This window comes from Camellia sinensis, chromosome 4 (genome assembly GCF_055761805.1).
Source record: "Camellia sinensis isolate YWXY chromosome 4, ASM5576180v1, whole genome shotgun sequence".
Taxonomy (NCBI): Eukaryota; Viridiplantae; Streptophyta; class Magnoliopsida; order Ericales; family Theaceae; genus Camellia; species Camellia sinensis.
In genome coordinates, this window is record NC_138964.1 from 138,714,307 (window position 1) to 138,742,037 (window position 27,731).

The 27,731-nt window shown below is 38.9% G+C and overlaps 1 protein-coding gene and 1 long non-coding RNA gene across 6 annotated transcripts in view; both read left to right on the forward strand.

Moving 5' to 3' along the window:
- LOC145789536 (uncharacterized) overlaps positions 1-18,531 on the forward strand; it is a 31,139-nt gene extending 12,608 nt beyond the window's left edge. The window contains exon 3 of the long non-coding RNA XR_014327559.1: positions 18,216-18,531. This is a non-coding gene — a long non-coding RNA (uncharacterized LOC145789536). The remainder of the gene's footprint in view (positions 1-18,215) is intronic.
- A 2,954-nt stretch (positions 18,532-21,485) lies between these two features.
- On the forward strand, positions 21,486-24,365 carry LOC114319800 (uncharacterized). Of its 5 annotated transcripts, XR_014327562.1 has the most exons (5): positions 21,496-21,656; positions 22,395-22,439; positions 22,622-22,704; positions 22,822-22,860; positions 24,040-24,304. XR_014327562.1 is itself a non-coding variant. In XM_082866296.1 (4 exons), the coding sequence occupies exons 1-4, from the start codon at positions 21,616-21,618 to the stop codon at positions 24,041-24,043; spliced, it is 330 nt and encodes a 109-aa protein (XP_082722422.1). In that variant the 5' UTR covers positions 21,512-21,615; the 3' UTR covers positions 24,044-24,140. The 5 variants fall into 5 exon arrangements, 1 of the variants encoding a protein (XP_082722422.1); XM_082866296.1 differs by lacking the exons at positions 22,622-22,704; positions 22,822-22,860 and adding an exon at positions 23,208-23,447 and having other exon boundaries at positions 21,512-21,656; positions 24,040-24,140; XR_014327561.1 differs by lacking the exon at positions 22,822-22,860 and having other exon boundaries at positions 21,519-21,656.
- The last annotated feature ends 3,366 nt before the right edge of the window (positions 24,366-27,731 follow it).

A 27,731-nucleotide genomic window follows, 5' to 3' on the forward strand; every position in this document is an offset into this window, starting at 1 on the left:
GATAGCACCAGAAGACAGGGAAAAGACTGCTTTCACCACCCCGTGGGGGACTTACTGCTACAGAGTGATACCGTTTGGGTTAAAGAATGCTGGAGCTACATATCAATGGGCCGCGACTACAATATTGCATGATATGATCCACAAAGAGGTTGAGGTGTACGTGGACGACATGATTGTCAAGTCCAAAGAAAGAGAGGGCCACTACATCGCCTTGCAAAAGTTCTTTCAAAGGATCAGAGAATTTCGGTTGCGGCTAAATCCTCAGAAGTGTACGTTCGGTGTTACGACTGGAAAAATGTTGGGATTTCTGATTACACAAAGGGGCATCGAGGTCGACCCTTCAAAGATCAAGGCCATCTTAGAAATGCCACCACCAAGGACTGAAAAGGAGGTGCGAGGCTTTCTGGGTAAAGTACAATTCATAAGACGGTTTATCTCAAAATTAACCTTGACTTGTGAACCACTTTTTGGTCTCCTGAAGAAAGGCAAGAAATTCCAATGGGACGGTCGATGTCAAGCTGCTTTTGAACAGATCAAGGAATATCTGCAGAACCTGCCCGTGTTATCATCGCCAGAGCCAGGGAAACCGTTGATATTATACCTTTTAGTGACCGAGACCACAATGGGCTGCATGCTCGTGCAAGAATCGGAGGACAAAGTGGAGAGAGCCATCTACTATCTGAGCAAGAAGATGCTAGAGTATGAGACTCACTATACGCCGTTGGAAAAGGCTTGCTTAGCTTTGGTATGGGCTACCAGGAAGCTGCGACACTACCTGTTAGCTCACTCCGTAATGTTGGTTTCACGACTCGATCCCATCAAATATCTTTTCGAGAAACCGGCACTTACGGGTAGGCTAGCTCGTTGGTTGTTGTTGCTCTCCGAATTCAACCTGAAATACGTGACACGCAAGGCAGTCAAGGTGAGAGCAGTGGCAGAGTTCTTAGCCAATCATCCAGTAGAAGGAGGTGAAGCAGTTGAATACTTATTCCCAGATGAAGCCATTTTGCACATCGACGACGACTATTGGACGATGTACTTTGACGGAATGTCAAATCAGTACGGGTATGAGATAGGAGTGTTGCTGATAGCACCCGACAATTCCCGTATCCCTCTAGCCTTCAAACTCCGGTTCAAAGTCTCGAACAACGAAGTAGAATATGAGGCATGCATTGCTGGTCTAGAAGCGGCCCTGGAACTAGGAGCAAGACGATTGGACGTCATCGGGGATTCAAACCTTGTTGTGTCTCAAGCAAAAGGAGACTGGAAGGTCAAAGAAGAAAAAATGATGATGTACCACCAGACCTTGGACTTGTTAATTCCTCGGTTTGAAAAGCTAAACTTTGTTCATCTTCCAAGAGAGAACAACAGGTTCGCAGATTCTTTAGCAACTCTATCTTCCATGATAGACATCACGTTTGGAATCGGATGCGTCCAGTCATCATTGACCAGAAATTTGCGCCAGCCTATGAGTCGATCGCTGCTATAGATGAGGTTCAGGACGAAAACCCCTGGTATTATGACATTTGGAATTTCTTGGAGAATGAAGCATATCCGCCAGGGGTAAATGCCAAGGATAAAAGGGCAATCAGAAGAATGGCCGTTCAGTTCATCATCTGTGGGGGTAAGCTGTATAAGAGAGGCCATCTGAGAATGCATAAGCTATGTGTTGAAACCGAGGAATCAAAGCGCCTGATGGAGGCCATCCATGGAGGAGAATGAGGTGCACATATGAACGGAGTAATGCTAGCACGGAAGATCCTCAGACAGGGTTACTACTGGTCCACCATGGAGGAGGATTGTATCGGTTTTGTCCGGCGATGCCACAAGTGTCAGATCCATGGAAATCGCATGAACATCCCGCCGTCAAAGCTGTACAACATGACTTCGCCATGGCTATTTTCAGTTTGGGGAATCGATGTGATCGGGGCTGTCACTCCAAAAGAATCGAATGGGCATGAGTTCATCCTGGTCGCGATAGATTATTTCACAAAGTGGGTCGAGGCCCAATCATATGTCGTGTTGAAGGCGTCGCACGTTGCAAAATTTATCAGAAACAACATCATCTGCCGCTACGGGGTCCCAAACGAGGTCATTTCAGATAATGGTTCCCACTTCAAGAAGGAAGTGATTGACTTGTTGAAGAAATACAACGTGGCTTTTCATAAGTCATCCACATACCGGCCGCAAACCAACGGAGCGGTCAAGGCCGCCAACAAGAATATCAAATACATACTGTAGAAGATGGTGGAAACCTACCGGGATTGGCCAGATAAGTTGCCATTTGCTCTGTGGGGCTACAGGACTTCAATTAGAACTTCTACCGGAGCGACTCTGTATTCGTTGGTTTATGGGATGGAGGTCGTTCTACCTATCGAGATTGAGGTTCCATCATTGCGAATATTGGCTGAATGTCAAATAGTCGAAGCAGATTGGCAGCAGAGCAGGTTTGAGGAACTCATGCTCTTTGATGAGAGAAGACTGAAAGCACTGTACCATGTTCAAGGCTATCAGCGCAAAATTGCCCGGGCTTTCAACAAGAAAGTTAAGTCCAGGAATCTAAAAGAATGAGATTTGGTGCTCAAGGACAACCGAGCTCCCATCCACGACCCAAGGGGCAAGTTCAAACCCAATTGGACTGGTCCCTACATCATTAAAGCTATCTGGTCAGGTGGAGCTGTGGTTCTAATGGACCTAGATGGCCTAGAATTTTCCCAACCGATCAACATGGACAAGTTGAAGAAATATTACTCCTGAGAGGCTCGCTAGGCCGAAAACCCGAAAGGGCGACCTAGGCAAAAGTTAGAGCATAAAAAAATTGGAAAAACATAAAAACTGAGCTCGCAAGGTTGAAAACCCGCAAAGGGCGGCCTTGGCAAAAGTTAGAGCGTAAAAGGAGAGTGAAAATACTCGAGTGAACCTAAGCCTGAACTACGTAAGGCTTGATTCTCATCTTCGGGATACGTAGGCAACTTCATCCTGAAGTTCAGTCATAAACTTTTCCCCGATCAACTTTGTCCATTTGATCATCTCAGTCATCTTTGTCTATCAGCTTCCGTTTGAATCTCCGGTACCGTGCTATTCAGACTAGGGGTAACTTTCCGTTGCCATGCAGTGCCGCGGTACTCTTCAGACTAGGGGCAACTTTCCAGTTGCAGGGATCCGAGGTTGTGCATCTCAGTGACAGACCTCAGGCGTGTCCAGTTCTGATCCATATTGAAAATGGTTTTGAAAAGTTTTAATAAAAGTTGACTTTGTTCAAATTAATCTTTCTACAACTAAGACCATTTTTGGACCAAAGCGGAAAATTTTCAGTACCACAACCTTCAATTTCATTGATTTCAAAACAGAGTTCTCCTGCTCTTGCATACAATTGAAGTTGTTTTCATAAAGAAAACTTGAAAGTACTAATAAAGCAATAAATCTGGGGCATAGTCAAGTCAAGTATCCCTGCGCCCCCTCCCAGAGCTGGTCGAAGCCTCTGATGCCAAGCTAGGCCCAATCTGTGCCTCCTCATTAAGCCAATCCAAGCACTCGTCAGACAAAGTGAAACTGAAAGTGGGAGCGGGGGCCAGGAGTTCTCTCGTCCTCCATGCTGTGGCATATCGGGCAAACTGTGCACCTCGAACTGGGAAAGCAGCCGGATACTCTATCCCCTCTGGCAGGCAAGTCTGATCATGACCAAACTGGCGTTGGAACCGGAACGGAAAGTAGAATACACAGTGAGTCAGACCAACCAACTGGATCCCGGTCTACCGGAACATACTATAGCTCATTGCCGGGAGATTGAGCCAAGGGCAGCGCCAGGCGATGCGATCTGCAGACAAATTACACATCCAGTCAAACCACCATCCCTCATCAAAGGCATCGACTAGGCGTTGTCGAAAGAAGTAGCCGCGAGCTGAGTAAGCTGGGCAAGAGTTCACAACTTGCAATTTATCCATCAACCATACCTGGAGAGGGATGAAAAATGAGAGAATAAAGAATAGAGAGATGTGCGATGAGAGAAAAGAAAGACAAGGGTTTTGTGAAAAAAAAAACCGAGCCTGAGGGCCGAGTGATGTGAGCATTACATATGTGAGATTAGGTGGGAAACATTACCTGCAGCAGTAGTGGACTCCCCACAAATCTGATCGTCTCCCGGCGATGGAAAGCATCCAAGCCCATCAGCGTCTCAGCTAGTGTCATCGCAATACAACTATTTCCATCCTTCAAGCCTTGAGCAACTTCAATCAGGCGAATGCTAGATCCACCAAAGCCCGACGCAAGCAGAAAGTGAGATAGCATACACAAGCAAAGGGCCTGTTGTCGGAAACCTTGCCAATGATGGTCGCCACGGTCACCGGCGTCAGAAAAGCGATAAATCAATCCAAGGATGTCCAGTTCCCCATTACAGGTCAGAGACCGAGCGTCATGCGTGGTGAGTCCATACATCCGCCCTAAAGCTTGGGCATGACCAAAGCGAAACTGAGGCAAGATCTCTTCACAACTTTCGGATTCCATCAAAGCTTGAAAATCTTCGAAAGTTGGACATACCTCTTGCCCGCCGAAGCTAAAGACATATGTTACCGGGTTCCAAAACCTTGTCGTGGCATGAAGGAAGGGAAGGTGTAGCGGAGTACGGCTCAGCGTGAATAGTGCATTCAAGCCAAAGCCCCGGAAGTTCAACTTTTCCGAGCCGTCTAAAGAAGCAATCCAAGCTGTGAGATTTTCAACGAGAAACGCTTCCATTTTGGTGCAAAACTGAGATGAAATGAATGAGCCACGGAGTTAGGACTTTTAAAGGGGATAAGGCACTGTTCGGGGGGACACGTGTCGAAAAACTGGTGGTTGCTGAGCTAAGTGGCCGACCGGCCACCTTTTCTGGTAGGCCGGCCACCTCTCCCCCCCCTCAAATGCAAAAGCTGGTCGGCCAGCTCCCAAAAGTGGTCGGCCATGCTGCAATCTGCATATTTGGCCCTGTTTTACTTTCCATAAGAAAGTTCCTAGCATTTCCATGCATCGGGAGTGTCAAAAGCCTCCATTTCTCTCTGTTTCGGATGCATTTCGTCGCCCAAATCGTCCGAAATACACTTTGTTTATAGAGTTGTTGTTAAATCTTGCTTATCGAGTTGTTGTTTTGCTTATCGAGTTGTTGTTTTATTGGTCGAGCTGTTTTGTTTACCGAGTCTTGTTTAATCGAGTCGCCGAGTCTTGTGCATTTGAGTTGTTACTCTTAGTTTATCAATTTTGTTGTGTTTTGCTTATCGAGTTGTAAATTTGCTGAGGTTTTTGTTGTTTCTCAATAAGATTGGGTTGTTTAGTTTGTCGTGTCGGTTCGCTACCTGACTTGGCACATACACAATGCACATTTACCGTTCAATCTCTTTACTTGCAAAATGATGCGATGCGATGCTGAGAACATAAAGTACAACACTTTTTTTTCAAAAAAGCTGTTTCATTCCATCATGCTTCCTTTGTTACAACATTTTACAGCAAAGGTATAAGTTTTACAGAAAATAAAACTGCCTAATAATGTACAATGTGCTACAACTACTAGTAAAAAATATAAATAAAGCAGGAAACAGCTGCACCAATGCTCTCAAGAGCAGGAATAAGTGGCCCTCTTCGTCCTCTTCTGCGGAACAGGCTCTGCACCACCGGCACCATCTGAGTCGGAACTGTCATCCTCAGGATCCTCCTCAGCCTCCTCTCCACTCCCGGAACCAGGGTCGGAACCCTCCTCTCTGTCAGCAGAGGTCTCTGACTGATGATCTGTAGCCTCCTCCTCCTCATCGTCCTCATCAGGCTCCTCCTCTATGATATGTGCCCTGCGTTTGCGGGAAGACTCCCCTCTCCCCGCCCACGAGAAGGCCGAGATGGCCCGGCTCCCCGAGAAGGTCGAGATGGCCCGATCTGTGGCGGATATACTGGAGGCATCTGAAAATAAAAAGCGCAATTTGAATACATCAGCTCAAAATGTGTGTATCAGATACAGATGCAAACAAACTACATGAAATGAGGGTGCATGCAGATACAGTATATGAATGCGATGTGTCAGATGTGCTCTACACATACAAATAATCAAAGTAGTAAAATGTTCAAGGTCAACATGTCGTCAGAAGTACAATAAATGTGAGAAAACTAAAGAGTACCTGGAAACCCATGATGGACAGCTACGCCTCTCTCCGCAAGACCATGCCCTCGAGTGAGGCCACCAATTCGATCACCCCCTCCATGTATTCTCTAGGTGGCTGCAGATACAAGCTCAAATCATCAATGAATAAAGGAATGTCTAAGTATTTGAATGATAGATGAAAAGCAGTGGGGCGTACCGGCGGTGAGTCGGGATCAATGACATATCGATGATCAGGCATGGGAGGCTCTATCGGAATCGGGTAGGAGGTCCCGTATCGCCATCCTGTCAACTCGGTCGGCATGTCTGGCCATCTGGCATGATGATGAGTCGGAGGAATCGGGGGGACCAGTCCAACCCCTCCTCTCGATGTGCCAGCCCTGCTAGTAGAAGGGGCGCCTGCAGCCCGAGCTCGACTCAAAGACGGCATGTCAGTGGACCTCCTCGAGGGAGTACGGACACCTGTCAACGGAGGCATCAAGTAGGTGTGACAGTAGATCGCGTACTCCCCGTCCTCTATATACAACAGTGCATCAGTGCCCAGCCTAGCGTCAATGACACCCTGGGGAGTGAGCCTATCAGCGAGCCGCATACCGTCCGGAGGTGCTGAGGGAACACTCGGCTCAGGAAAGCCCATAGTCTGACGAAGAAAACGTTCTCCCAGGAACCAGGCCCTACCAACTGGCCCCTCGAACAAGATCCTATACCGGGAAGAGCCCATCCTCCGGCAAACTGAAATCGAAGGTCCCCACCCAAAGGCAACCAGGGCTGCCAGGTAATCTGCGGGTAACCAATGCATAGGCTGATCAGAAATCACAGATGCACGGAATAAACCAAAGATGAAAACATTGGGAATTGGGAGTTTTGGATTACCTCTGACGGCCGCACCGTGTCGAAGTACTACCGTAGGTAGAGAATAGTCTCCCGAGGCTGCGGCCGGTACTGGCCCTCGAAAACAAGCGAGTAAAGGGTCACAAGGGGCGCCTCCACCTCCAGTTCTGGCGCTAGTATGGGAAAATATGCGAAAACCCATAACTGCGAAAAACAGGGCAAAAACCATCGGAATACAGAATGCTGAGTGCAGGATGTCAAGACAAAGTATAAAGTGTGCCGTGTATGCAAATACATACATTGAAAAACAGAAATGTAAATCAAGAGGGTAGAAGGTACCTCCCAGGCTCTCCAGTAGCCGCCAACTATGTTCCCCCGTCCGCGGGAGGTCGCGCTCATGTAGCAATAAAGGGTAGCCAAGCTGGCGCCACCCCAATCATACCAACTAACCTGTGTGAGGTCTGCCAGGGCACCCAGCAGATATAGCCCAACGGTGTTCCCCCTGTCGGAGAACAGAGTAGTCCCGAAGAGGAACATCAGAAACCCGCAAGCGTACTGTGTAATCTCCTCCAGAGTCTCGGGCTCAGTATGCCTAAAATGTGAAGAAAACCAAGTGTACGGGACTCGGCCCAAGGATAGGTCGACCGGTGGACGAGCTCCCAGTAAGTAGATCCAAGCGGCCTCTCACTGGCCCATATCCTCGTCATATGGGATCGCCCAGCCTCCCACGTCAAGGCCGGTCAATACGGCAAAGTCGAACGGGGTCATGGTCATATCCCCGGCGGATGAGAAATGAAAGGAGTTGGTGGTGTCCCACCACCTCTCCACCAGGGCGCCCATCAACGTCCTGCTAGCTGGATAGCGAGATATCTCGGCACAAAAGGGCCCGAATCCTGCTAGATCAACCCAATCGCGGACGGCCTCTAGGAGCTCCGCGTACCAATCTCTCGCAACAATGGAGCCATATCCCCGTGTAACACGGGAGGACACCTGCATTCACAGTGAATACATATATTCAGTTTCAGAATGAAATAATCAAGCTGCGTGCAAATGAAATGTATAAGCTATATGCAAAATCAAATCAGAATTCAAGTGTTCGGGCTGCGTGTTCGACTCTTAATCAATGTAGACTGTGTGTTCACCTCAGCAATGAGCCGCGTGTTCAGAATTCAAAATATTTGTGCTGTGTGTTCAAATTTCAAAATCAGTGGGCTGTGTGTTCACCTCAACTTGGGCTGCGTGTTCAGAAATTCAAAGTTTGGGTTGTGTGTTCTACTCTCAATCAGTGGGCTGTGTGTTCACCTCAACTTGGGCTGCATATTCAGAAATTCAGGGTTTGGGCTGTGTATTCTACTCTCAACAAATCAGTGGGCTGTGTGTTCACTTCAACTTGGGCTGCGTGTTCAGAATTTCAGAGTTTGGGCTGCGTGTTCTACTCTCAATAAGTGTGGGTTGTGTGTTCACCTCAACAATGGGCTGCGTGTTCAGAAATTCAGAGTTTGGGCTGTGTGTTCTACTCTCAACAAGTGTGTGTTGTGTGTTCACCTTAACAATGGACTGCGTGTTCAGAAATTCAGAGTTTGGACTGCGTGTTCTACTCTCAACAAGTGTATGCTGTGTGTTCACCTTCAACTTGGGCTGCGTGTTCAGAAATTCAGAGTTTGGGCTGTGTGTTCCACTGTCAACATATATGTGTGCTGTGTGTTCACCATCAGGTTATGGGCTACGTGATCAGAAATTCAAACGTTCAAAACGCAAACAGAATACTCTATCATGGGCTAAGCGTCAGAACAAGTTACGTGCTAAAAAGAGCAGATATGCACAGCAAGAAGCATGAAACGTACAAAAATGCGAAATACGTTGCAGAAATGTAAAAAAGGCGAAGTAAATACCTCTCGTGCCTCATGAGAGAGGTGAGACTCTGGCTCTCGCAAAAGCAGATCCCCAGGCACTCGATCATCAAAATCAGTGAAGTGGTAAAAAATAGCCCGTGGAAGGATATGTGCCCGAGGGGTGTACCTCACGGGTATGAAGGGTCGAACCCTCGGGGGCAGAGCCATAATATCGGGATCATCCCCAGCGCCTGGAGGACCTCCACCGTGAGGAAAATGACCAGCCATTTCAGAAAATCTGCAAAACTGAGCAAAAATGAGCCAAAATTGAAAAAAAAAGTTAACAAAAGTCAACTCTCGGGAAATGAAAAAGTCAACAAAAGTCAACCCCCGAGGAAATCTTCTAAATGTTGAGACAAACTTACCTCAAGTGGTGAAAATGAGAAAAGAAACACCGAAATCAAAATTTAATCGGTCCAAAGTGATGAAAACTGAAAGATTTCGCGAAAACAACTTGCGTGGGGCGTTGGAAAACGCGTATAGAGCTCAGATTGAAGAGGAAAATGATCTAGGAAGGTAGAGAATGTGTTTTCGGAGCTGAGGTTGTGAGGAATGAAGCTTTGGCCGAGTGTATTTAAAGAAATGAGAGCAAAATGACTGAACTGCCCCGAATTTGGGCTAAGGGGTCGGCCGACCACCTTTTGTGGCAGGCCGACCACCCCCTTTGCAAGATGCTGGTCGGTGGCCTCTCCCTGGGACAAGACCTGGTCGGTGGTGTTCCCCAAGTGCCCACCAAGCTCTCTTCAAATTTTGGAAAGGATTGGAGTCCCCGGGACCTGAAAAAGTACAAGAGAAGTGCACTTTCCGTCGCGAAATCGCTCTACCGGAACTTCAACTCCAACTTTCGATGCGTTTTTTATCGTTACTCATCAAAAGTGAGATGTATCCTTTTCGAACATGTTGCGACCCCTCCGGGAGGTAAACCGGAGGTCGCAATTGAGTCACCCTCATCGAAAACTCGCATTTCTTTGCTCGTCGTTTTACGACAAATTCGCATTCAAATTCACATTTATTCTGCATTGTTATACACGTCACTTGCATTCTCATGCACACCACTCATACTATTGTGCACGTTTCACAGGTGTTGTCAAATCCTCGTGCTAAACCCGCGTTGTCACGCGCGTTACTCCTTGCATTGCGATGCACCTTTCTATCGACACCGCGATTGTCTGCATTCAATATCGCTTTGAACATGTGTTGCTAATTATGTTGTGCTTGTCAAGTTTTTTTCTTTTGCAGGCATGATATTGTATGTACGGTTCATTTGAGGCTGGTGTGACCAGACGAACCGCACAGGTATTGTATCTTCTCCGTGTGAGACGTGGCGAGAATCGAACAATTCTCCGCATTCTTAACTGCATGAAATGTAGTTGTTGCTTTGCATTCTTGCTTAAAACTGTTGCATCTATTGTGAATATGTGCTTCATTACAGCTTGCTGCATTCGCATGATCCTTGAGTTACCTTTGGCTTCTTGCATTGTCGGTTGCATTTTGTCCCTGCCTACGGGCATGCCTGCGGGTACATCTTTGTTTGTCTTGCCTGTTTGTCTAAGTCTTCGACCCTGTCAAAAATGGGTCGTCTCTAGGCTTTGACATTCACTCCCGTCACTTATGACTTCCGAGTTCTGTCAAAGAGAGGCAACTGTAGACACCCCATTTTTGACCGACCTTAAGACTTAGACGTCACCAGTTGAGGGCTCGGTGATATTGCATATTGTGCTCATTCAGAAGTTTCAGAGTCTCGGCTGCGAGCCTTGCCTCCGGACTTCCGGACTCTTTCGTGCCTTGCCTCGGTTTGCGAACCAAGCTCTGTTTTCTCTGTTTTCTCTTGCCGAAGGGAGGGAGAGGTCTCATAGATCATCTCTCAGTGGCCGTAGGCTACGTTTTGTGGTCGTAGGCCATTTTCTCGTTTGGAGCCCGGTTTCTAGTTTTTCGGAGCCGACAGCCGTGTGCCTCGGTTCAGGACTGCCTAACCACCTCCGTTTACTCCGGTTTTTGGCGTACACCTTATTTACTCCCTTTTGAGGAACACTGTGGCCCAAGAGACCAACTTCGTGGTCGAACGCCACCTTCGGTGCTTAACAACCCATTTTCGGGGCCCCGGACCGCGCGTTTCGGTCCCCCGAACCTCCGTTTTGTATCCGTTTTGGTTCATTTTTAGTGGAGACCTTATTTTCATAGTTAGGAAGCTTGTAGGAGGGTGGGAGGCCAGCAATTGTTCCGAAAATCCAGTTTTATTTGTTCATCGCTCTCTAACGCCCGTTTTCCTCACTTAAAAGCCAATGTTGACCACCCCCGGGCCACTTTCTTGAACCCTAAACCCCATATTTGTGTTGTACACACCTGGGAGGCCACCAATATTTGGTGGACGACCAGTAATTGTGCCTGACCCTTTTGACCCCCTCTAAAAAATGGTCTTTTCTCTCTCCTGGTTCACTTTTTCTGGGTTTCAACCACATAGTTGTGTTGTGCACACATGGGAGACCACCTTTGTGAGGTGGCCGACCAGTAATTGAGCTTGACCTTTTTGACCCTTGGTCGGCCGGCCATGGGAGGTGGTCGGCCGGCCTCCTAAACCTTCTGAACCTGGCCGGCCATGACCCTCTCACCTGGTTCCTTACAACTGCACCCTTTGTTTCCTCCCAGATCCTGTATCCGAAGGGGGGCCTTTTGGGGGGGAAATTTGAATTTGATTTTCCCCCCCTTTCCTCCATTCCTTTGCCTATATAACCAGCACCCCCAGCTACATTTTAGGGGGTTACAAAAATTGTTTTGGAGCTCTTGCATTAAATCTCCCTCTCTCTCTATTCCAACCCTCAAAACACACTTAGTCCTACACCATTTACCCTGCACCTCATAGCACAAGGCCTCCATCCTCCATTCCTGGAACTTGAGGCTGCTTTCCAGAGGTGAAGAGCTTCCAAACTTGGTCCAAGAGCTGCTGGTCCATTGGTCTACAAGGGTGAGTCATTTTTTCCTCTTTTTTGCCTTATTTTGCTTTGTATCTAAGCCATACTTGCTAGCATTTTTGGGCTCCGACCCAAACTGTAAATAGTCATATTTTGTGCTCATCTCCATGTTTGATTAAGGGTCTTTCTCTGTTTGAGGCCTCCTGCTATCACTTGCCTCTTTATCTCTCTTTTAGGCCAATTTTTGCATAGTATTTTAGGCCTATTTGTGAGTTGTTTTGGACTTGGTCATAAACTGTAAAATAACTTGTTTTGAGCCCCTCTTTAACATTGTTGAAGGGCGCTACTCTGTTTGAGGCCTCCTTCTATCACTTGCCTCTTTATCTCTCTTTTAGGCCAATTTTTGCATAGTATTTTAGGCTTATTTGTGAGCTGTTTTGGACCTTTCCATAAACTGTAAAATATATTTTTTTGAGCCCCTCTTCAACATTGTTGAAGGGCTCTCCTCTGTTTGAGAACAGCAACTGCCAGTTGTCTCTTTACCCCTTCTTTTAGGCCTTTTCTTGCATAATAGTTTGGACTTATTTTTGATTATTTTCGTGGCTTGATGTAAACTGTAAAGTGACTTTTTTTGAGCCCCTATCCAACTTTGTTGAAGGGCTCTTTGCCATTTGGGGCCAGCTACTGTCCCTTTGTGTTTAATCTCTCTTTTAGGGCCATTTTTGCATGATAGATTAGCCCTATTTGTGTTCATTTTTTAGACTTGTTATAAACTGAAAATATGCATGTTTTAGGACTTTCTTGCATCTGTCTTCATGCTCCATTATCAAATAATGCATGCTTTGTATAGCTGTAAGTCATTCCATGTGCCTAGTTTCGAATTTCGGGGGTTCATTCCATGCATCGGGTGCCATGTTTCCATGTTTCGGGGCTATTTTGTATCACATTTCAGCGCTGAAATTTGCATGTTTGCATACCATGTTCCATGCCTTGCCATGCTTTGGGTAGAGTGGCATTTGTTGCCTTAGGCTTGGTCCTCGGTTTGCGCGCATGTATTTCGAGAGTCTCATTTTTCATCTCATGGCTACTGATGTGAGTGTGGCTGAGATCCACTTATGTTGGTGTAAGTCCATTGTGCATTGTGTATGCCATTTCATTTCATAGCATTGTGTATGCTAGGTTGTATGTTAGCGCATTGTGTATGCCTAGTTACATTGTACATTGTGTATGCCATCTCATAGCATTGTGCATGCTAGGTTGTATATTAGTTGCATTCATGCATGTCATGCATATTGCATTGTGCTTGGGATAGGAGTTAGCCCCAACACGGGAAACGAGGGACGTTTCGTACTCCGAGTGACGGAACGTGTCTCAATTCCCGGTCACCGACACTCCGGATTATCCATGATGGGGTTTAGGTCTTGTTGTGTTTATATGTGCATTCATTTCATATCGAGTCGTGCAATTCGACTTCTCGGCCATCATGCATCGATATGCGTGATTGGTGGCACGAGGATCGAGGACTACACTCTCGAAGAGTAGTCATGCATACATATGTGAAAATACTTTGCCATGCCCCTTTGTTGCTCTCTGTTGCAACAAATCAGAAATCGGCAGCCTTCTGGAGCTCGACACGCATTCCAAGAACAATTGCAAACAGAGGCAAACCGGGGCATCGCGAGGGATTCTCCGCCCAAGGCAACCCGAGCATGCATCATTCATCATCCGGAGCAGATTTGAGGCAGTCCCTAGCTTGCACGCCAATTTATTGCTTTCCTAATTTAATTTGTTAGCTAATTAGGGTTTTGTACATATTTGGACTGTAATTATTCATTTAGGACTGTATTATTTATTCAGACCCTCTGCGAGAGGGCACAACTGTAATAAGTGTGCGTGTGTGTGATGTATGTCTTCCAACCCCACGTCTTTCTCCCTTTTATTTACCCGCTTATGATGGTTAGATTAGGGCATGTTTCAATTAGCATACAGTATGATAGCATGTTTGCATTCATTCATCTGTTTTGCATGCACCGGGCCCGGCGCATCATACTAACTGCATTGTATTTCAATTCCAAGTTGAATACATGCTAGTTGTAGCATTTCATATGCCATGTCTAGAATAGCCGAGCCTGCTATAGTTGCACTTTTGCATGTGTTGCATTAGGCATTTCTGTATAATTAGGATCATGCATGGATTTCTAATTAGCTTCTGTTTTGGCTTGGAGTACTCGGTAAGTTTTATGCTTTAGCATCCTTGCATGCGTGTGAGTGACTGCCATGATAGCATGCTTACCATGAGGCTAATTGCTTATGTGATATAACTGCCTGAATGCCTGTGGGTGGAGGTTGGGTTATTTGGATTGGAACAAATCGTTGACTGTGAGTTTTCTTTAAGACCACTAGATAGTGGCAAAATCATGTTCTTCTAAGCCCACCCGAGGGTGACAAATCCACGTCTTAGCCTACTTGCGAGTAGCATTATCAAACCATTTTCAAAATAAACAAACATGAAACGTTTTGTTCCAATTCAGGCGATCCAGTCTATACTTGTATGTTGTGCGCATCACATAGTAAATCTAGGCTAATAACCGGAATAAGAACGCATAATATTTTCAAAAATAGATATCATGGTTAGTAGAGGCCGATCTTTGATCGGGCGAGTGGGGATGCTCAGGAAGTGACCTTCCCCAATCGTACCCATGTTCCCGAGCTGAGACAACTTTGGTGATGACGGACATGTGGCCTTAGGCAACGAGTCAGGGTTTCCTAAATTTTCCCAAAATAAAACATTTAGGTGGCGACTCTGTATCTGGCAAAGCAGTCCATGTTTGGCACTTCTTTCAAAAATCTGTTTTCTCAAAACGATTTGCCGGATTTGGACTCTTTGGTTCAGATTTAGAACCGTGACAACTTGAGAGTCCGAACTGTAGTGAACCCAAAACGAACAGAACGGGACTCACCCTCCCAGGGCATTCGGGGACGTCTACAATATGCACACTTCTTCCTCTCATTTTACACAATTTTCAGCCATGCACTAAAGAAGTGAGAGAGAGTGATCTTCGAAAAAGAGAGAGAGAGAGAGAAGAGTAGAAGAAAATGAAGAATTGTGTTGAGTCTTGTACAACAAAGGTAAACCTACATCACCTCTTCTCTCAAGTTCTTTTATCACTTGTTTTTCCCCTCTTAATACATGCTATTTGTATATATATATGCTGTAGTCTAAGCCTACACTCTTGTATACATGTATATTAATCAAGAAATAGTGTGCTTCTCTTTCTTTGTTAAATTTTTAGCAGCAAATCTTTTCCATCTCTTGAATTTATTTTCCTATCAAAGCTCTATAAACTCAAGATCTATTTTTGTGAGGTAATATTTGGTATGTCTAAAGTATGTGATAATTTTGGTAGGAACTAAGGATATATTTTTATAACCTAAATAATTTTTCTAAGTTTGTTACCCGCAGAACCAGAAAAACAGCCAACTTTTTCTATTTTTAGAAAATTCCAAAAAAATAATCTTAAGTCCACTTTTATGTCAAAATCTTAATCTTTGTGTTATATTTCAACTAAAATTTGTTTGAACTCAAGAGTGTGAGGGGTTTGAGAGAAAAATCGATTTGTGTAACGGTCAATGAATCTAGATAAATCTTGGTAATTCTGAATTATCATAAAATCTAAAATACCTATCCTACTTTTGTAAATTGAGTTTGAAACTAGACTTATTTATCTACAAACCCACATGAGGCCAGATACTTAAGGCCAATAAAAGTATTTTTTCATAATTATTTTCAAACTGGTTCAAATCTGAAAATCTGAAAATTGTGTTCATATACTCTTATTTGGTTTGCAACTCCTATATTCTATGTTTCTTGAATGTTTTAGTCTTGATATGTAATCTATGATAAATTGTGAATGTGCTTTACCATGAATAAATTACTTGTTGTTTAGTTTGGATTCATAATTATATTGACCATGCTTTGTTGTAACTGAGAACATAATGCACTTAATAAAGGAGAAATCAAATGGGATGGTAATGGGTTGCAATTATTGGGATGACCTAAATAAGTGTACTTTTTGTCTTTTTACGAAAAGATGTGCAGAAAAGTAGAGAGGTGATGTGATGGAAAAAAGATAAAAAGATGGATTATTTGAGGTATACCAAACTTTACCTAAATTTTATGAGATCATGAACGATGGATTCAACAGTATGATATAGTAGAATGTGTTCCATTTTTGTGAAGTCTTGCGCAAGTGTGTTTTCGAACCCTAACATGACACGTGGGGTATTCTAGCGACTTAATGGAAATGGAAGGAATAAGGGTAGCCGTGAGGGTCTCACACAAGGAGAGTATCCCTGGAAGCCTGTTCTCTTGGGGGCAGACCGTGATGTCATCACTCGGGTATGTAACCTAGGTGCATGGGTATCATTGGTAATTGTGCGATAAGAGACGCACTAGTAATTATGCAATAAGCAACGCATTGGTATTGTATTAACCAAGAGGGAGTTAGAATTGCTTGTGACCAGTGTTAGTGGTTAGGTAGGAACAGCATCCCGCAGGGAGTTGCCTAGAACTAACTTAATTGACCGTGATGTCACCACTCAAGTATATAACCTAGGTGCGTAGGCATCATTGGTAATTGTGCGGTAAGTGACGCACTGGTGGTTATGCGGTAAGCGACGCATTGGTATTGTATTAACCAAAGGGGAGTCAGAATTGCTTGTGGCTAGTGTTACTGGTTGGGTAGGAATGACATCCCGCAGGGAGTTATCTAGAACTAACTTAATTGATTGTTATTCTTGAGAACCGAAATTTAATTATAAGCTCTGCTTAATTATTATTTTCGTTGTATGTTATGATCGTGTCGTTATATTACTTGTGTATTTGGAATGGGAAAAAGGGTCAGGGTGTGTGTGTTTACTAGGCATTCCAAGCTCATGACGTTTTATGCCAGGTGGAGGTGAGTTTTACACCAAGAATGGAATCCCTAAAAGTTTTGAGGAACCATGGCTGCCTTAGAGTGTAGATTTTGTATTTCTTATATTTTGGTTAATCTTTTTGTATCAAGGAACTGATCTGTATTTAATGACTTGAAGAATTTTATTTGGAAATATTATTAATATTTCATTTTAGTGTAATTACTTATATTTTGTACTTGATTGATTGTATAATGTTGTGTATGTGCTAGTTAAACCCTGGTGTATTGTCGTATTATATTACCTTGATGTTACCAAAATTTGAGGCGTCACACTATGCATATATCAGTTCGTAACAGTCACATTTTTCATCACTTTTTCATCTATTTCTCTCTCTAAAACATTTCAAAACTCTAGATCTTGATCTTCTCTCTCTAGAACTCACTTTCTTTCTATATTTTCACCTAGATCCGTTGGTTTCTCTACCCTAGTGTCTATGGAAAAAAGGTAGAGCATTTCAAGAGCTCTATTTTGATCCAAACAAAAATCAGTTTCGGCGTTTCTGAGGTTTTCTCCTTACTTTGCTCGTTTGCTAACTTTGAGGTGGAGACTTTCTACACTTTCTTATAATTTTTAACTTAGTTATTGGTTGATTGTGTAAGAAATGTTGGGATTTGGGAGATTTTAAACAAGCCTAAGGTTTTAGTTTAAAACCAAAATAGGGGTTTTCAAATGAAGGTATTGAAAATGGTTATGGGTATAGATATGAAGATGTGTTGTGTTGAATTTGTTGATTTTGACACATGGGTTGGATTTGAGAGAGAATTGGGTTTTGCTCTACAATGTTTCAAATAATTATTTTGTTTAAATAATGAAATTGGTATTGGAAATATGAAATTAGATGAATATTTAAATAAATGGTGGAGTTAGATGTATATTATCTCTCACCTATGAAAATTTGAATAATTTATCTATCTTGGAGATTGTATATCTGTTCAGAAATATCTATTTTGGGTTATTGGTGAATGATAGCTATGATTGTTGTTAAAATTGCATAAGGATTAGGTGAATTGAATTGCATATGTAATATATTTAGGAGGAGAAAGGGTATATACTCCATGTTTGGGAGAAGAAAGGGGATGGACTTCATTGAATTAAGTTTGCCTGTGTGTCTAGGGTGAAAGTCCAGAAAACTACGCGTATACATCGGTGCCGATTCCCACAGAGGAAATTTCCGTAAAATGACAAATTGAAGTGTTTGTGTAATGATTATATTGATTAGGGAACCACTGAGTTGTAGCCTCAGTTGGATTGTTTGGATAACAATGGGTTTGACTCATGAATTGAGGTGAAATAAATTGTCATGAAATGAATTAAGATAGAATGGATTGAGATGTGACACTTAGCATATTATAATCTTGTAAGAATATGAATGAGTTTACCATGGGTATTGTATATGCATATCATACTTATATCTTTATTAAGATTCATATATTGTGTTAGATTATTTCTATTGGGATTTGGCTCACCCTAATTAGGAAAAATTATTTTCAGATGTTAGTGATATGCCTCTATTAAGGACTTAGCTTGGGAGGATTGTGGAGCTGAAGGCTCACTTTTGTTTATTTTGTATTTACTTTTTGTACAAGCCTAGCGCTTTATTTGTACTGAACTTATGACTCATTTTGTTGTAACTAAACACGGTTTTGAAAAAATGTAAGCCTTTATAAATATTTGTTTAGCTTTCATTCAATCTACTACTTATAACACATGCTATAGATTCAGAATGAGTTATTTATGGATGTATATCGCATGTGTCAATTTTTGTAAGTTAAACTTTGATTAATGAAAGCATGTTGTTTCAATTTTACTTCCACTTATGAGACAAGTCTATCGTATTTATTTTCGGGCGTTACAAATTATATCATAATTTATCGATTCATAACCGGTATGAGTTAGTTTGGGGATTCTAATATTAGATTAAACATTCAATGGGCCCATTTTGGGCCCCGTTTTGATGATTCGAACCATTCATATTTTAGGGTTCGTCGAGTACATTATCTCTGTAAAAAATCAAATCGATCAGATAACGAAAATCATGTGTTTGGATCAATTTTGTATGAACTGTTTATTTTCTCACCATCCATTTTTTCATACAAAATTGATATAAACACGTGGTTGCCGTTATTTTATTGACTTGATTTTTTACAGGGATGATGTATTCGATGAATTTTAAAATATGAATGGTTCAGATTACCAAAATGGTGCCCAAAAGTAAGCGCAGAAGGTCTGACAACACTTTTCTAGTCCGATAGAGGACTAGAGAAACCCAGACCATGTTAAAGAATCAATAATGTTTAAATTTTAAGTTAAATAATTAATTATTTTTCATATGTGTACGTATGAATGTATCAAAATCATGCATTAATGCAATCTTAGGGAAGTAAATTTGAAAATAAATATAGTATGGTAAACATAAATTAAGGAAGTAATTTGAAATGGCAATTATGGTAGCATAATTTAAGGGTTTAACATAAAACTTCATGAATTTTATTATGAACTAATTAAAATGCAACACATAATGACACTTAATATTTTCATTATTAAAAAAATTAAAAATTAAAAAAAAAATTGAGTTGAGATTTTGAACCTTAAAAAATCCCTATTAACATTTACTGTGTATGAAAATAATGAGATTTGATATATATGTTGAGTAATAATGACCATGGTGAGAGGAAAAAAAACATGGTAGGAAATTTTAATTATATAAATTATTTTTTATTTTATGGTGAAGAATTTAAAATATTTTAATAAAAAATATTTTACGACGAAATATTTTGAGTGTCTGATTTATTAATTTTTTTAATTGGAAAACTCATTTTTTAAGTGTGTGATTTATTAATTATTATTTTTTAATTGGAAAACTCCTTCCTTGTTTAATGGTAAGGAATGAATGATTTTAGGAATAAAAAATACATTCTTTATTTTAAAAAGAAAGTGTTAGATTGTGATTTATTAATTATTTTTTAAAATTGAAAAATCAAGAAATTTGAATTGAGCATTTAGAGCTCTCTTAAAAATTCTTTTTTACTTATATAATATATAGATAGATAGATAGATTATTTTTTTTGATATTATTAATGATTTTACTAAAAAAAATGGTAGCTTAAATACAAAATATAAAAAATAAACGAAACAAAACAAATTTTTAGGCAACTCGGGCCAGTCTTGGATACAATTTAGATTAAGGGTTGTTTTAAAAATTAATTATTTTAGTTAATTTTTTTTATTTATAAAAAGATGTGGAAAAAAATATAAACAATAGTTAACTTTTTTTGTAATAAGTTTTTAACTATTTTAGTATCTTTCCAAAATGGCCCTAAGTTTGGATTAAGAGGGGGACATGACTTGAAATTGAAATTACGGATTTAGTATAAAAAAAAAAAAAAAAAAAAAGCCTTGAGCATTTTGAGCAACACATATTATATATTTTTGTTTATCATTATTCTTATATTATTACCTTTTTGAGTAGTACATGCTTTATCATTATTCTTATATTATTACCTTTTTGAGTAGTACATGCATCGCATGTGCAAACCACTATTTGTTATTGAATTTTAATGCTTTCCTCTTGATTGTTTCAACTAATGACTTAATTTAAATGGCCATAATTCAAAACAATTAGAAATTTTAAGATTGAGATGGTAGATTAGATTTATCTTATTTATTTTTAAAATTTTTCGGTTCTTTTTTTTATGAGAATAGGGCTATAATTCCCAGCTTGTATTCACAATGTGAAACATGTCATCAACTTAAGTCGAGTGGAGGAATAAATTGTCAATTTATATATTATAAATCATAGATTTCATATTCTATATCAATTTTTGTAATAAAATAAAAAATTTCAAATTAGAAGATAAATTTTTAGTATTCTTTACAAGGCAGATCATAGACTTCATAATTGCTGTCAAATAAATTCTTGTGTTTTTTTGAAAATGAAAACAAAAGAGAAAACACAATTAAACACTTATATATATACACCGTAATTGAAATTTCCCCAAATAATAAATTAGTTTTTTTTTTTTTTTAATGTCCCAAATTTTAAATTGGGCATTGTTAAAATGGTGTTAACTTGCACAGTGTCAACGCATGTAAAAATTAATGTTATTCAAAATTAATAAATTTTATAAATTTAACTGTTTTATTAATACTTACCACATTATTAAAATGAATTTTATTTTTATTTTGAAATTTTACTATTGCATGTCACGTTATTTAGTAAAAATATATATAAATTATTAATTTGTATGATATTTATCTCATATAAATCATAGAATACTCATATCTTGAGCTAAAATCTTGACTTATGTGATCTGTAAAGACCCCAAAATGCATATAACAAATCATTGGTATTTAACTATGAGATGAGATGTTTTAATTTAATTATATCTTTTGGAATTGAAGCATTATCTATTGAGTTACGGATTTAAAATTGAAATTACCGACCTATATGGGTTCAGAAATCAAAATTGAGTACTTGGATATGTTAATGGGAATTTTTGGAACTATTTGGAACAATTAATTGGAAATTTAATTTGTCTGATTCGTTAATGCACGTTTGGGTAGTTAACTTTATACTGCAAATTGAAGGCATTAGAGGCTTCAGAAACCAGAACAGGGGACATATTTATGATCCTCATAATTTTTAGAGTTATCTGGGAAGTTTAATTGAAATTTGATTTCGTACGAATCGTAAGGCCACGTTTGGCTCTCTCTATTGTGTTATGTTGGTGTGTATGTGTATACTTATATTATGGGTGCCTTATGAGTGGATGGACTCTTATCTTAGAATCAAAAAAAAATATCTAGAGGAAAGGGGGAGCCACGTAAGAGAGGGAGAGATAGAGAACTCAAGGAGAAGAAGGAAGGAAGAGCTTGAGAATGAAGAGGAAAGATGGGAAAATTGATGGAATTACTTCAAGAGATTGGCTCTAGGTATGTGAAATCAACTTAACCCCTTAAGATTGATCTATTACTAGTTTAAATTCATGATCTCAAATGAAGAGAAACCACCTAATTGAGTTTTGGTTGATAGATATAAGTTTAGATGAACTCTTTTCATGAATTGAACCTTGATTCCTTAAGAGTTGGTTAATTGAAGAATTAAAGTCATTATATTTGTTTATTTTGAGGTTATGATGTTTGATGGAGAATAATAATGTGAAACTGGTCATTTATTAAAGGGTTTTGGGCTTTGATTTACATGTAATTAAGGTTTGATTTTGAAAATGAGAAGTCCCAAATTTTCAGCTATTTTCGGACTGCAAATTGTCCAGGGCCGCACGTGCGGCACTGTTTTCCCGCACGTGCGGGGACAGCTCTGTCCAGCCAACTTTGAACAAGCATATCTTTTGCATCCGGACTCCGTTTTGAGTGATTCTTGAGCCTAAAATCAAGCCCCGGAAGTCTAGTTTCCAATGGTGGTGGTCTCACTTCCAAATTCTAAATAAAAAAATAGTTATGTCCAAATTAGTGACGACTGTTCACTTTCTGTTTACCGGTTTGTACCGTTTCTTCGTCTGAACCTTTCTCCTATCGATTCCTCCTATCTTATGAGGAATGAATTATAACCTATGGAGGACTAATGAGTCTAGAACCACCATAGCTATTGAGTGAAGAATAAAAAGAGATTGGTTTTATTCTCATAATCTGTTATATGCATTGTGTTTGTAGGTCAAGACGAGGACATCGTTCCACCGCTATCAGAGACCTACCGCTGTGAGTAGTAGTACTATAGTCGCACGTTCAAGTATTGTTAATGATTCTCATTGTTAACATTCTATCCCTTGCAAGTAATTAAGTTAACAATATGTTGATTGGAAAATCTAGAGGCATTATTGAGCAGTCCATTCTGTTTACTGTTGACAATAAATACTAACTTTCTGTTATTTGCAAGATAGCTATAGTGATTCAGGACGAACAAATAGAACGTATGAGGATTATGGAACTATGATATTCCGGTATCTCTAGAATCATTCAATCGGTAAAATGTGTTTACCTTTCGTTAATAATTATCAAGAACGTTCTGTTAAACTTAAGTTAACTGCATTAACTCATGTGAATGATGCAATGGTTACCATTAGCACTCTGTTAATTGCAGGTCAACCATGTTAACATATATGAACGATTAAACAAAGGGGTATGTTACTGATTAATAGCTCAAGTGAACCATGTCATTTCTTACTGAATAAAGAGAATTTGTGTTCATCTTCGAAGAATCAGAATAATTGGAAAGTTATGTGAATCCATATGAATTTGAAGTTATTTTGTTGTGTTACATATGAACTCAAAGTTATTCAGAATCTATGACATGAACGCAAAAGTTTAACATCATTATGTGACCCACATAAGAATGTGAATTATTCTATTTTGTTAAGCGCACGGTAATGACATGATATACCAAGAAATGCTCTATTTTATGATATATGACTCTATGAATTAATGAATGATTATCCATATATGTAAAAGTATTCATGGCATCCTTAGCACAAGGCCCTTACCCGGGGGTAATAATGCCGTGGTCTTATGGTCCTTGCCCGGGGGTAATAATACCGTGGTTCAAGTATGTTACAAGATATCTCTTGCCACCGACGGTCTTGTACGGGTGGGTTATGTTTTGCCATCGACGGTCTCGTACGAATGGTACCACCGACGGTCTTGTACGGGTGGATTATGTTTTACCATCGACGGTCTTGTACGGATGGTACCACTGACGGTCTTGTACGGGTGGGTTATGATCAAGCATGAACTCTGATTTCTGTTTTTGATTCAAGCATAAGTAAGAATATGTATGAATATGTTTCTATTTATCCGTTCCGTTTATGCCATGTTATAACATGATATGAATTGATCGATCTTTAAGACCTAATGATTTCTGGTATGGAACAAAGTGCTGTACGGAACTAAGTGCTGCAATGCGAGTCACCTCTAGAATCCGTACGAGCCACCTCTTGAGTCCATACATATGTTCAAGGGCTTAATCCCAACTTTTCAAGGGCTTCATGCCAAATGTACAAGGGCTATATGCCAACATGTTTAAGGGCTTCATGCCATATGTTCAAGAGCTATATGCCAACATGTGTAAAAGCTTAATGTTAATATGTTCAAGGGCTATCGCCAATCCATTCAAAGGCTTAAAGCCATTATGTTTCAAGATTGGGCCTAAGGCCATTCTAAAATTAGTACAGAATCAGATTAATTATATGATCTCCGCATTTACATACGCATTGATATGTATTATGATTAAGTTGAATATTGAATTATTTATATACTATTATTCACTGAGCTTCGCTCACTTTGTGTTATGTCTGTTCTGTAGGTAATTACTTTGGGAGTCCGTCTTAACCCTTGATGCTTACCCTTCAATTGTCAACCTCAGTATGCCTAGACTCCCAGACCAAGCCCATGCATTTATGTAAAGTTTTGTTAAGATTTTGTTATGCACTTTAATTATTTACTTAAGGTTAAAATGTATGTATATACCCCATTTCTTTACCAATGTTCGGATATACGCTCATTTATATGTATGGGTATGTATATAGATAAATGGCTCTCACGTATGTGATCCTGGCATATTAGTTTTAGCTCAATGGATGTTATTCTATGTTACTTTGTAATATTAAATGCTTCCGTTCAGGCCCCGTATATTATGTATATCAGGTCATGTGTCCGTATCTGCATAGGTCATGCCCGAACTTTTAGGAGCGAGTTTGGGATGTGACATGATCAGCTAGTAAGGTGGTTGTGTTGGTTGATCCAAAGTTCGGTCAAGGCTCAATCCCCTCCCCCCCCCCAAAAAATCAATAAAATAAAAAAAATTCGAAGTTGAACTTTCAAAAGTTGGAACATTTTTGACTATTCTAAGGTTTCCATATTCTTATTCATGGCCTTTTGATGAACTATGAATGTTGACAACAACTACACACCATTAATAATAATAATAATGATAAGAATAATTTTGTAACAAGCTACTTATCATTGGGGCAAAAGAATCTATACTATATATTAAGTAAAATGGAGTTTTTAACTCCAAGTCTTGTGGGAGTTTCAATCTCCCAATCTAAATTTCTTGATTTTTTTATTTAAAAAAAAAATCTTAGCATTTATTAACTTCTCTCAACTCTCAAGTCTTATCCTCACAATAACATTAAAAAAAATTCTTTGAAATCCAACACACATGAATTCCTTGAAAAGTTCCAACACATATGATTATTATTCTTCATAATAACACTTTAATGTATTAAGAACAAGTGTAAAAAAAATTCTTAAAAAGCCAAACACATATGATTATTATCAAAATATTAAACTTTAATATAATATAATAAAAAAAAAGATATTTAATTCCTTGAAGAGTCTAACACATATGATTATTATCAAAATATTAAACTTTAATATAATATAAAAAAGGAAAAAAAGAAGACATTTAAAAAAAATATTTAAAAATCACAATTCACATATATAGATAATTGTAAACATAATTCGTGCAAAGCACGGGTGATATGCTAGTATATATAAAGGAGAAGAGCATTTGATGTTTTCCACCAATTAATTACCTTTTGACCTTTTCATCTACTTTTAAAATACTTTTTATCCTAATTTCAATGTAGAAATCAATTAGCATTTGCAATAATAATAATAATACTTAGTCACTATTTATTTATTTTGAGATTCATTAATTTTCAGTGAATTAGATGGGATGATTTAGGGTTGGCAATGGATGAGTGTGGGGTAGGTTTGGGGTGTTTCGTCTCCAGCACTTTCTTGATCGGGCTGAGGTTGAAAAAATTTGAGTAATTTACAACTTTTAAGAGGGAATCAAATTAAATGAGACATATGGTATATGGTATATGAAAAATCCTATTTACGAGCTATAAGAGTTAAAAAGATTAAAAATGATAAATAAATATGTAAAAAATACAATGTATAGAACCAAATGCCTTCTTATGATCACCTAGACTACAATTCTAGTCCATAAAATTCGAACATGGCCATTGAAGTATTTTATATCAAATTAAACTTGTATTCGATTTTTAAATAGCCTTCAAAATGTAAAAATACGACAACACACTTTTATAAAGTATTGTCTTTTTACCCATAAACCATAGTGTGATTCTATTTTCACATCATCATTCCTCTTAGTACACATCCACTACTTAGTTCACATTAATGATATCTTAAATTTTTGATTTTCCACTCAACACACACATCAAAATATTATTCTTTTAACCTAACCCAGATAACATAATGGCTCCGTTTGGTGTAACTGTTAAAACAAATTATAGATTATAACTTAACAGATTATAAATTATGATTTTAATTAGAAACTGTTAATCTATTTGGTGTAAGTGTTGGATTATAGATTTAAGTTGTTAAGTAGTGTTTGTTAAATAAGCTGTGAAGTTATTTTTTCAATTAACATTTATTTTTTGTTATTTATTACTTATCTACATTTCTCATAAAAAAATAATAATAATATTCTATAGTTTATTTGGGTCTTTTTCTATTTTAAAAAAAATAAAAAATAAAAAAAATCTAAGAGTATAACCGTAAATTAATATGTCCACAACAGAAGTTGATAATCAGAAGTAAGGGATGGACAACTTCTCAGAATCAGCTTTTTTGACTTAAAATAAGTTATTAGAATCAGAAACTGTTTGAAATAAGTTTAACCAAACAGTCTAAAATAACTTTTCAAAAGTCAGAAGTCATAAGTTGACTCAAAAAAGCCCAAGTAAACACCCTCAATATACACCCTAACACAAGATGATGTACACACTATTAAAGTTGAAAAGACAATAAAGTCAAAAATACAATTCACAGTAATTTTAGATTTGTGAGTCTCTCTCTCTCTCTCTCCTCCCCTTATTTGTGTTGAATCTATGAAAGCATGAGAGCAAACGGCGTGCTGAAATTTTACAATGACAAAGTAATCAGTGTGATATTTTGCAAAAAATTAAACAAAAAATAGTTTTAGTATTGTTCATAAATACAATTTTAAAAAAGCTTAATATGTTCACAAATTATATTTGACCTAAACTAAAATGTTCAATTTTTTATGTATCAACCCTAAATCATCTAAAACAATAATATTTTTAGTTTGAAAAATGATAGAAAATAGATTTGTTCTAAGTGATGGAGTGTATACAGATATTTGTGTTTTTATATGTGAATTGTTGAAATGAGTATATACATATACTCATATTGTCCTCAATAGTTATTTTATTTAAGGATTTTATTATCATGTAAATTTAATGATTAAATTATGTGTATTGAAAAAATCGATAGTGTGTAGACAGAATTATCCTAAACCATAATGTATTAATGCTAGCTTCCCATAATTGTCAATTAGGACCCATTCTACACAATGGCCAAGTTTCGAAATAGAAAATCAAAATTAATGTGAGAGCAACAAAAGCAAAAGAAAAAAGGGTCATTTTCGGCCTTTCCATATCCATGGCAAAGGGTGGTCTTCATTATTTCATAGTTTGCTCAACCAAAGCAACAAAAAACAGTCAAAGGCTTTATTATCACTAATAAAAATAAGGACAAATTACCCTAACTGTTGTTATAATTTAGGACATATATTACTTTCGTCCTTAATTTTTTAATTGTGACATATTTGATCTTAAATTTTGAATCATATTTTAAATAAGGACAATTGAATATACCATTACTCAATTTCAAGGGCATAGTCATCAATTTGATAAAATATAAACTAATTTGACAAAAATAAATGTCAAAATTATATTTTTAAATTTTTAAAAATTATTTCTACCCACCAAAGATAAAATTATGTAAAATTGATAAATTTTTTACACATTTATTTATTTAATTTTTTTTACCAATTTAATTTTTATTATGTGTTTGGATGATGATCATGTAATGGATTGTTGTTTTTATTTTCATTAAATTAATTTCTATTTTTTCAAAACTCAAATATGGCGACAACTTTCATATAATTATTAAATCAATCCATTAAATTAAAAAATCCAAAACTAAAAACATTTCATA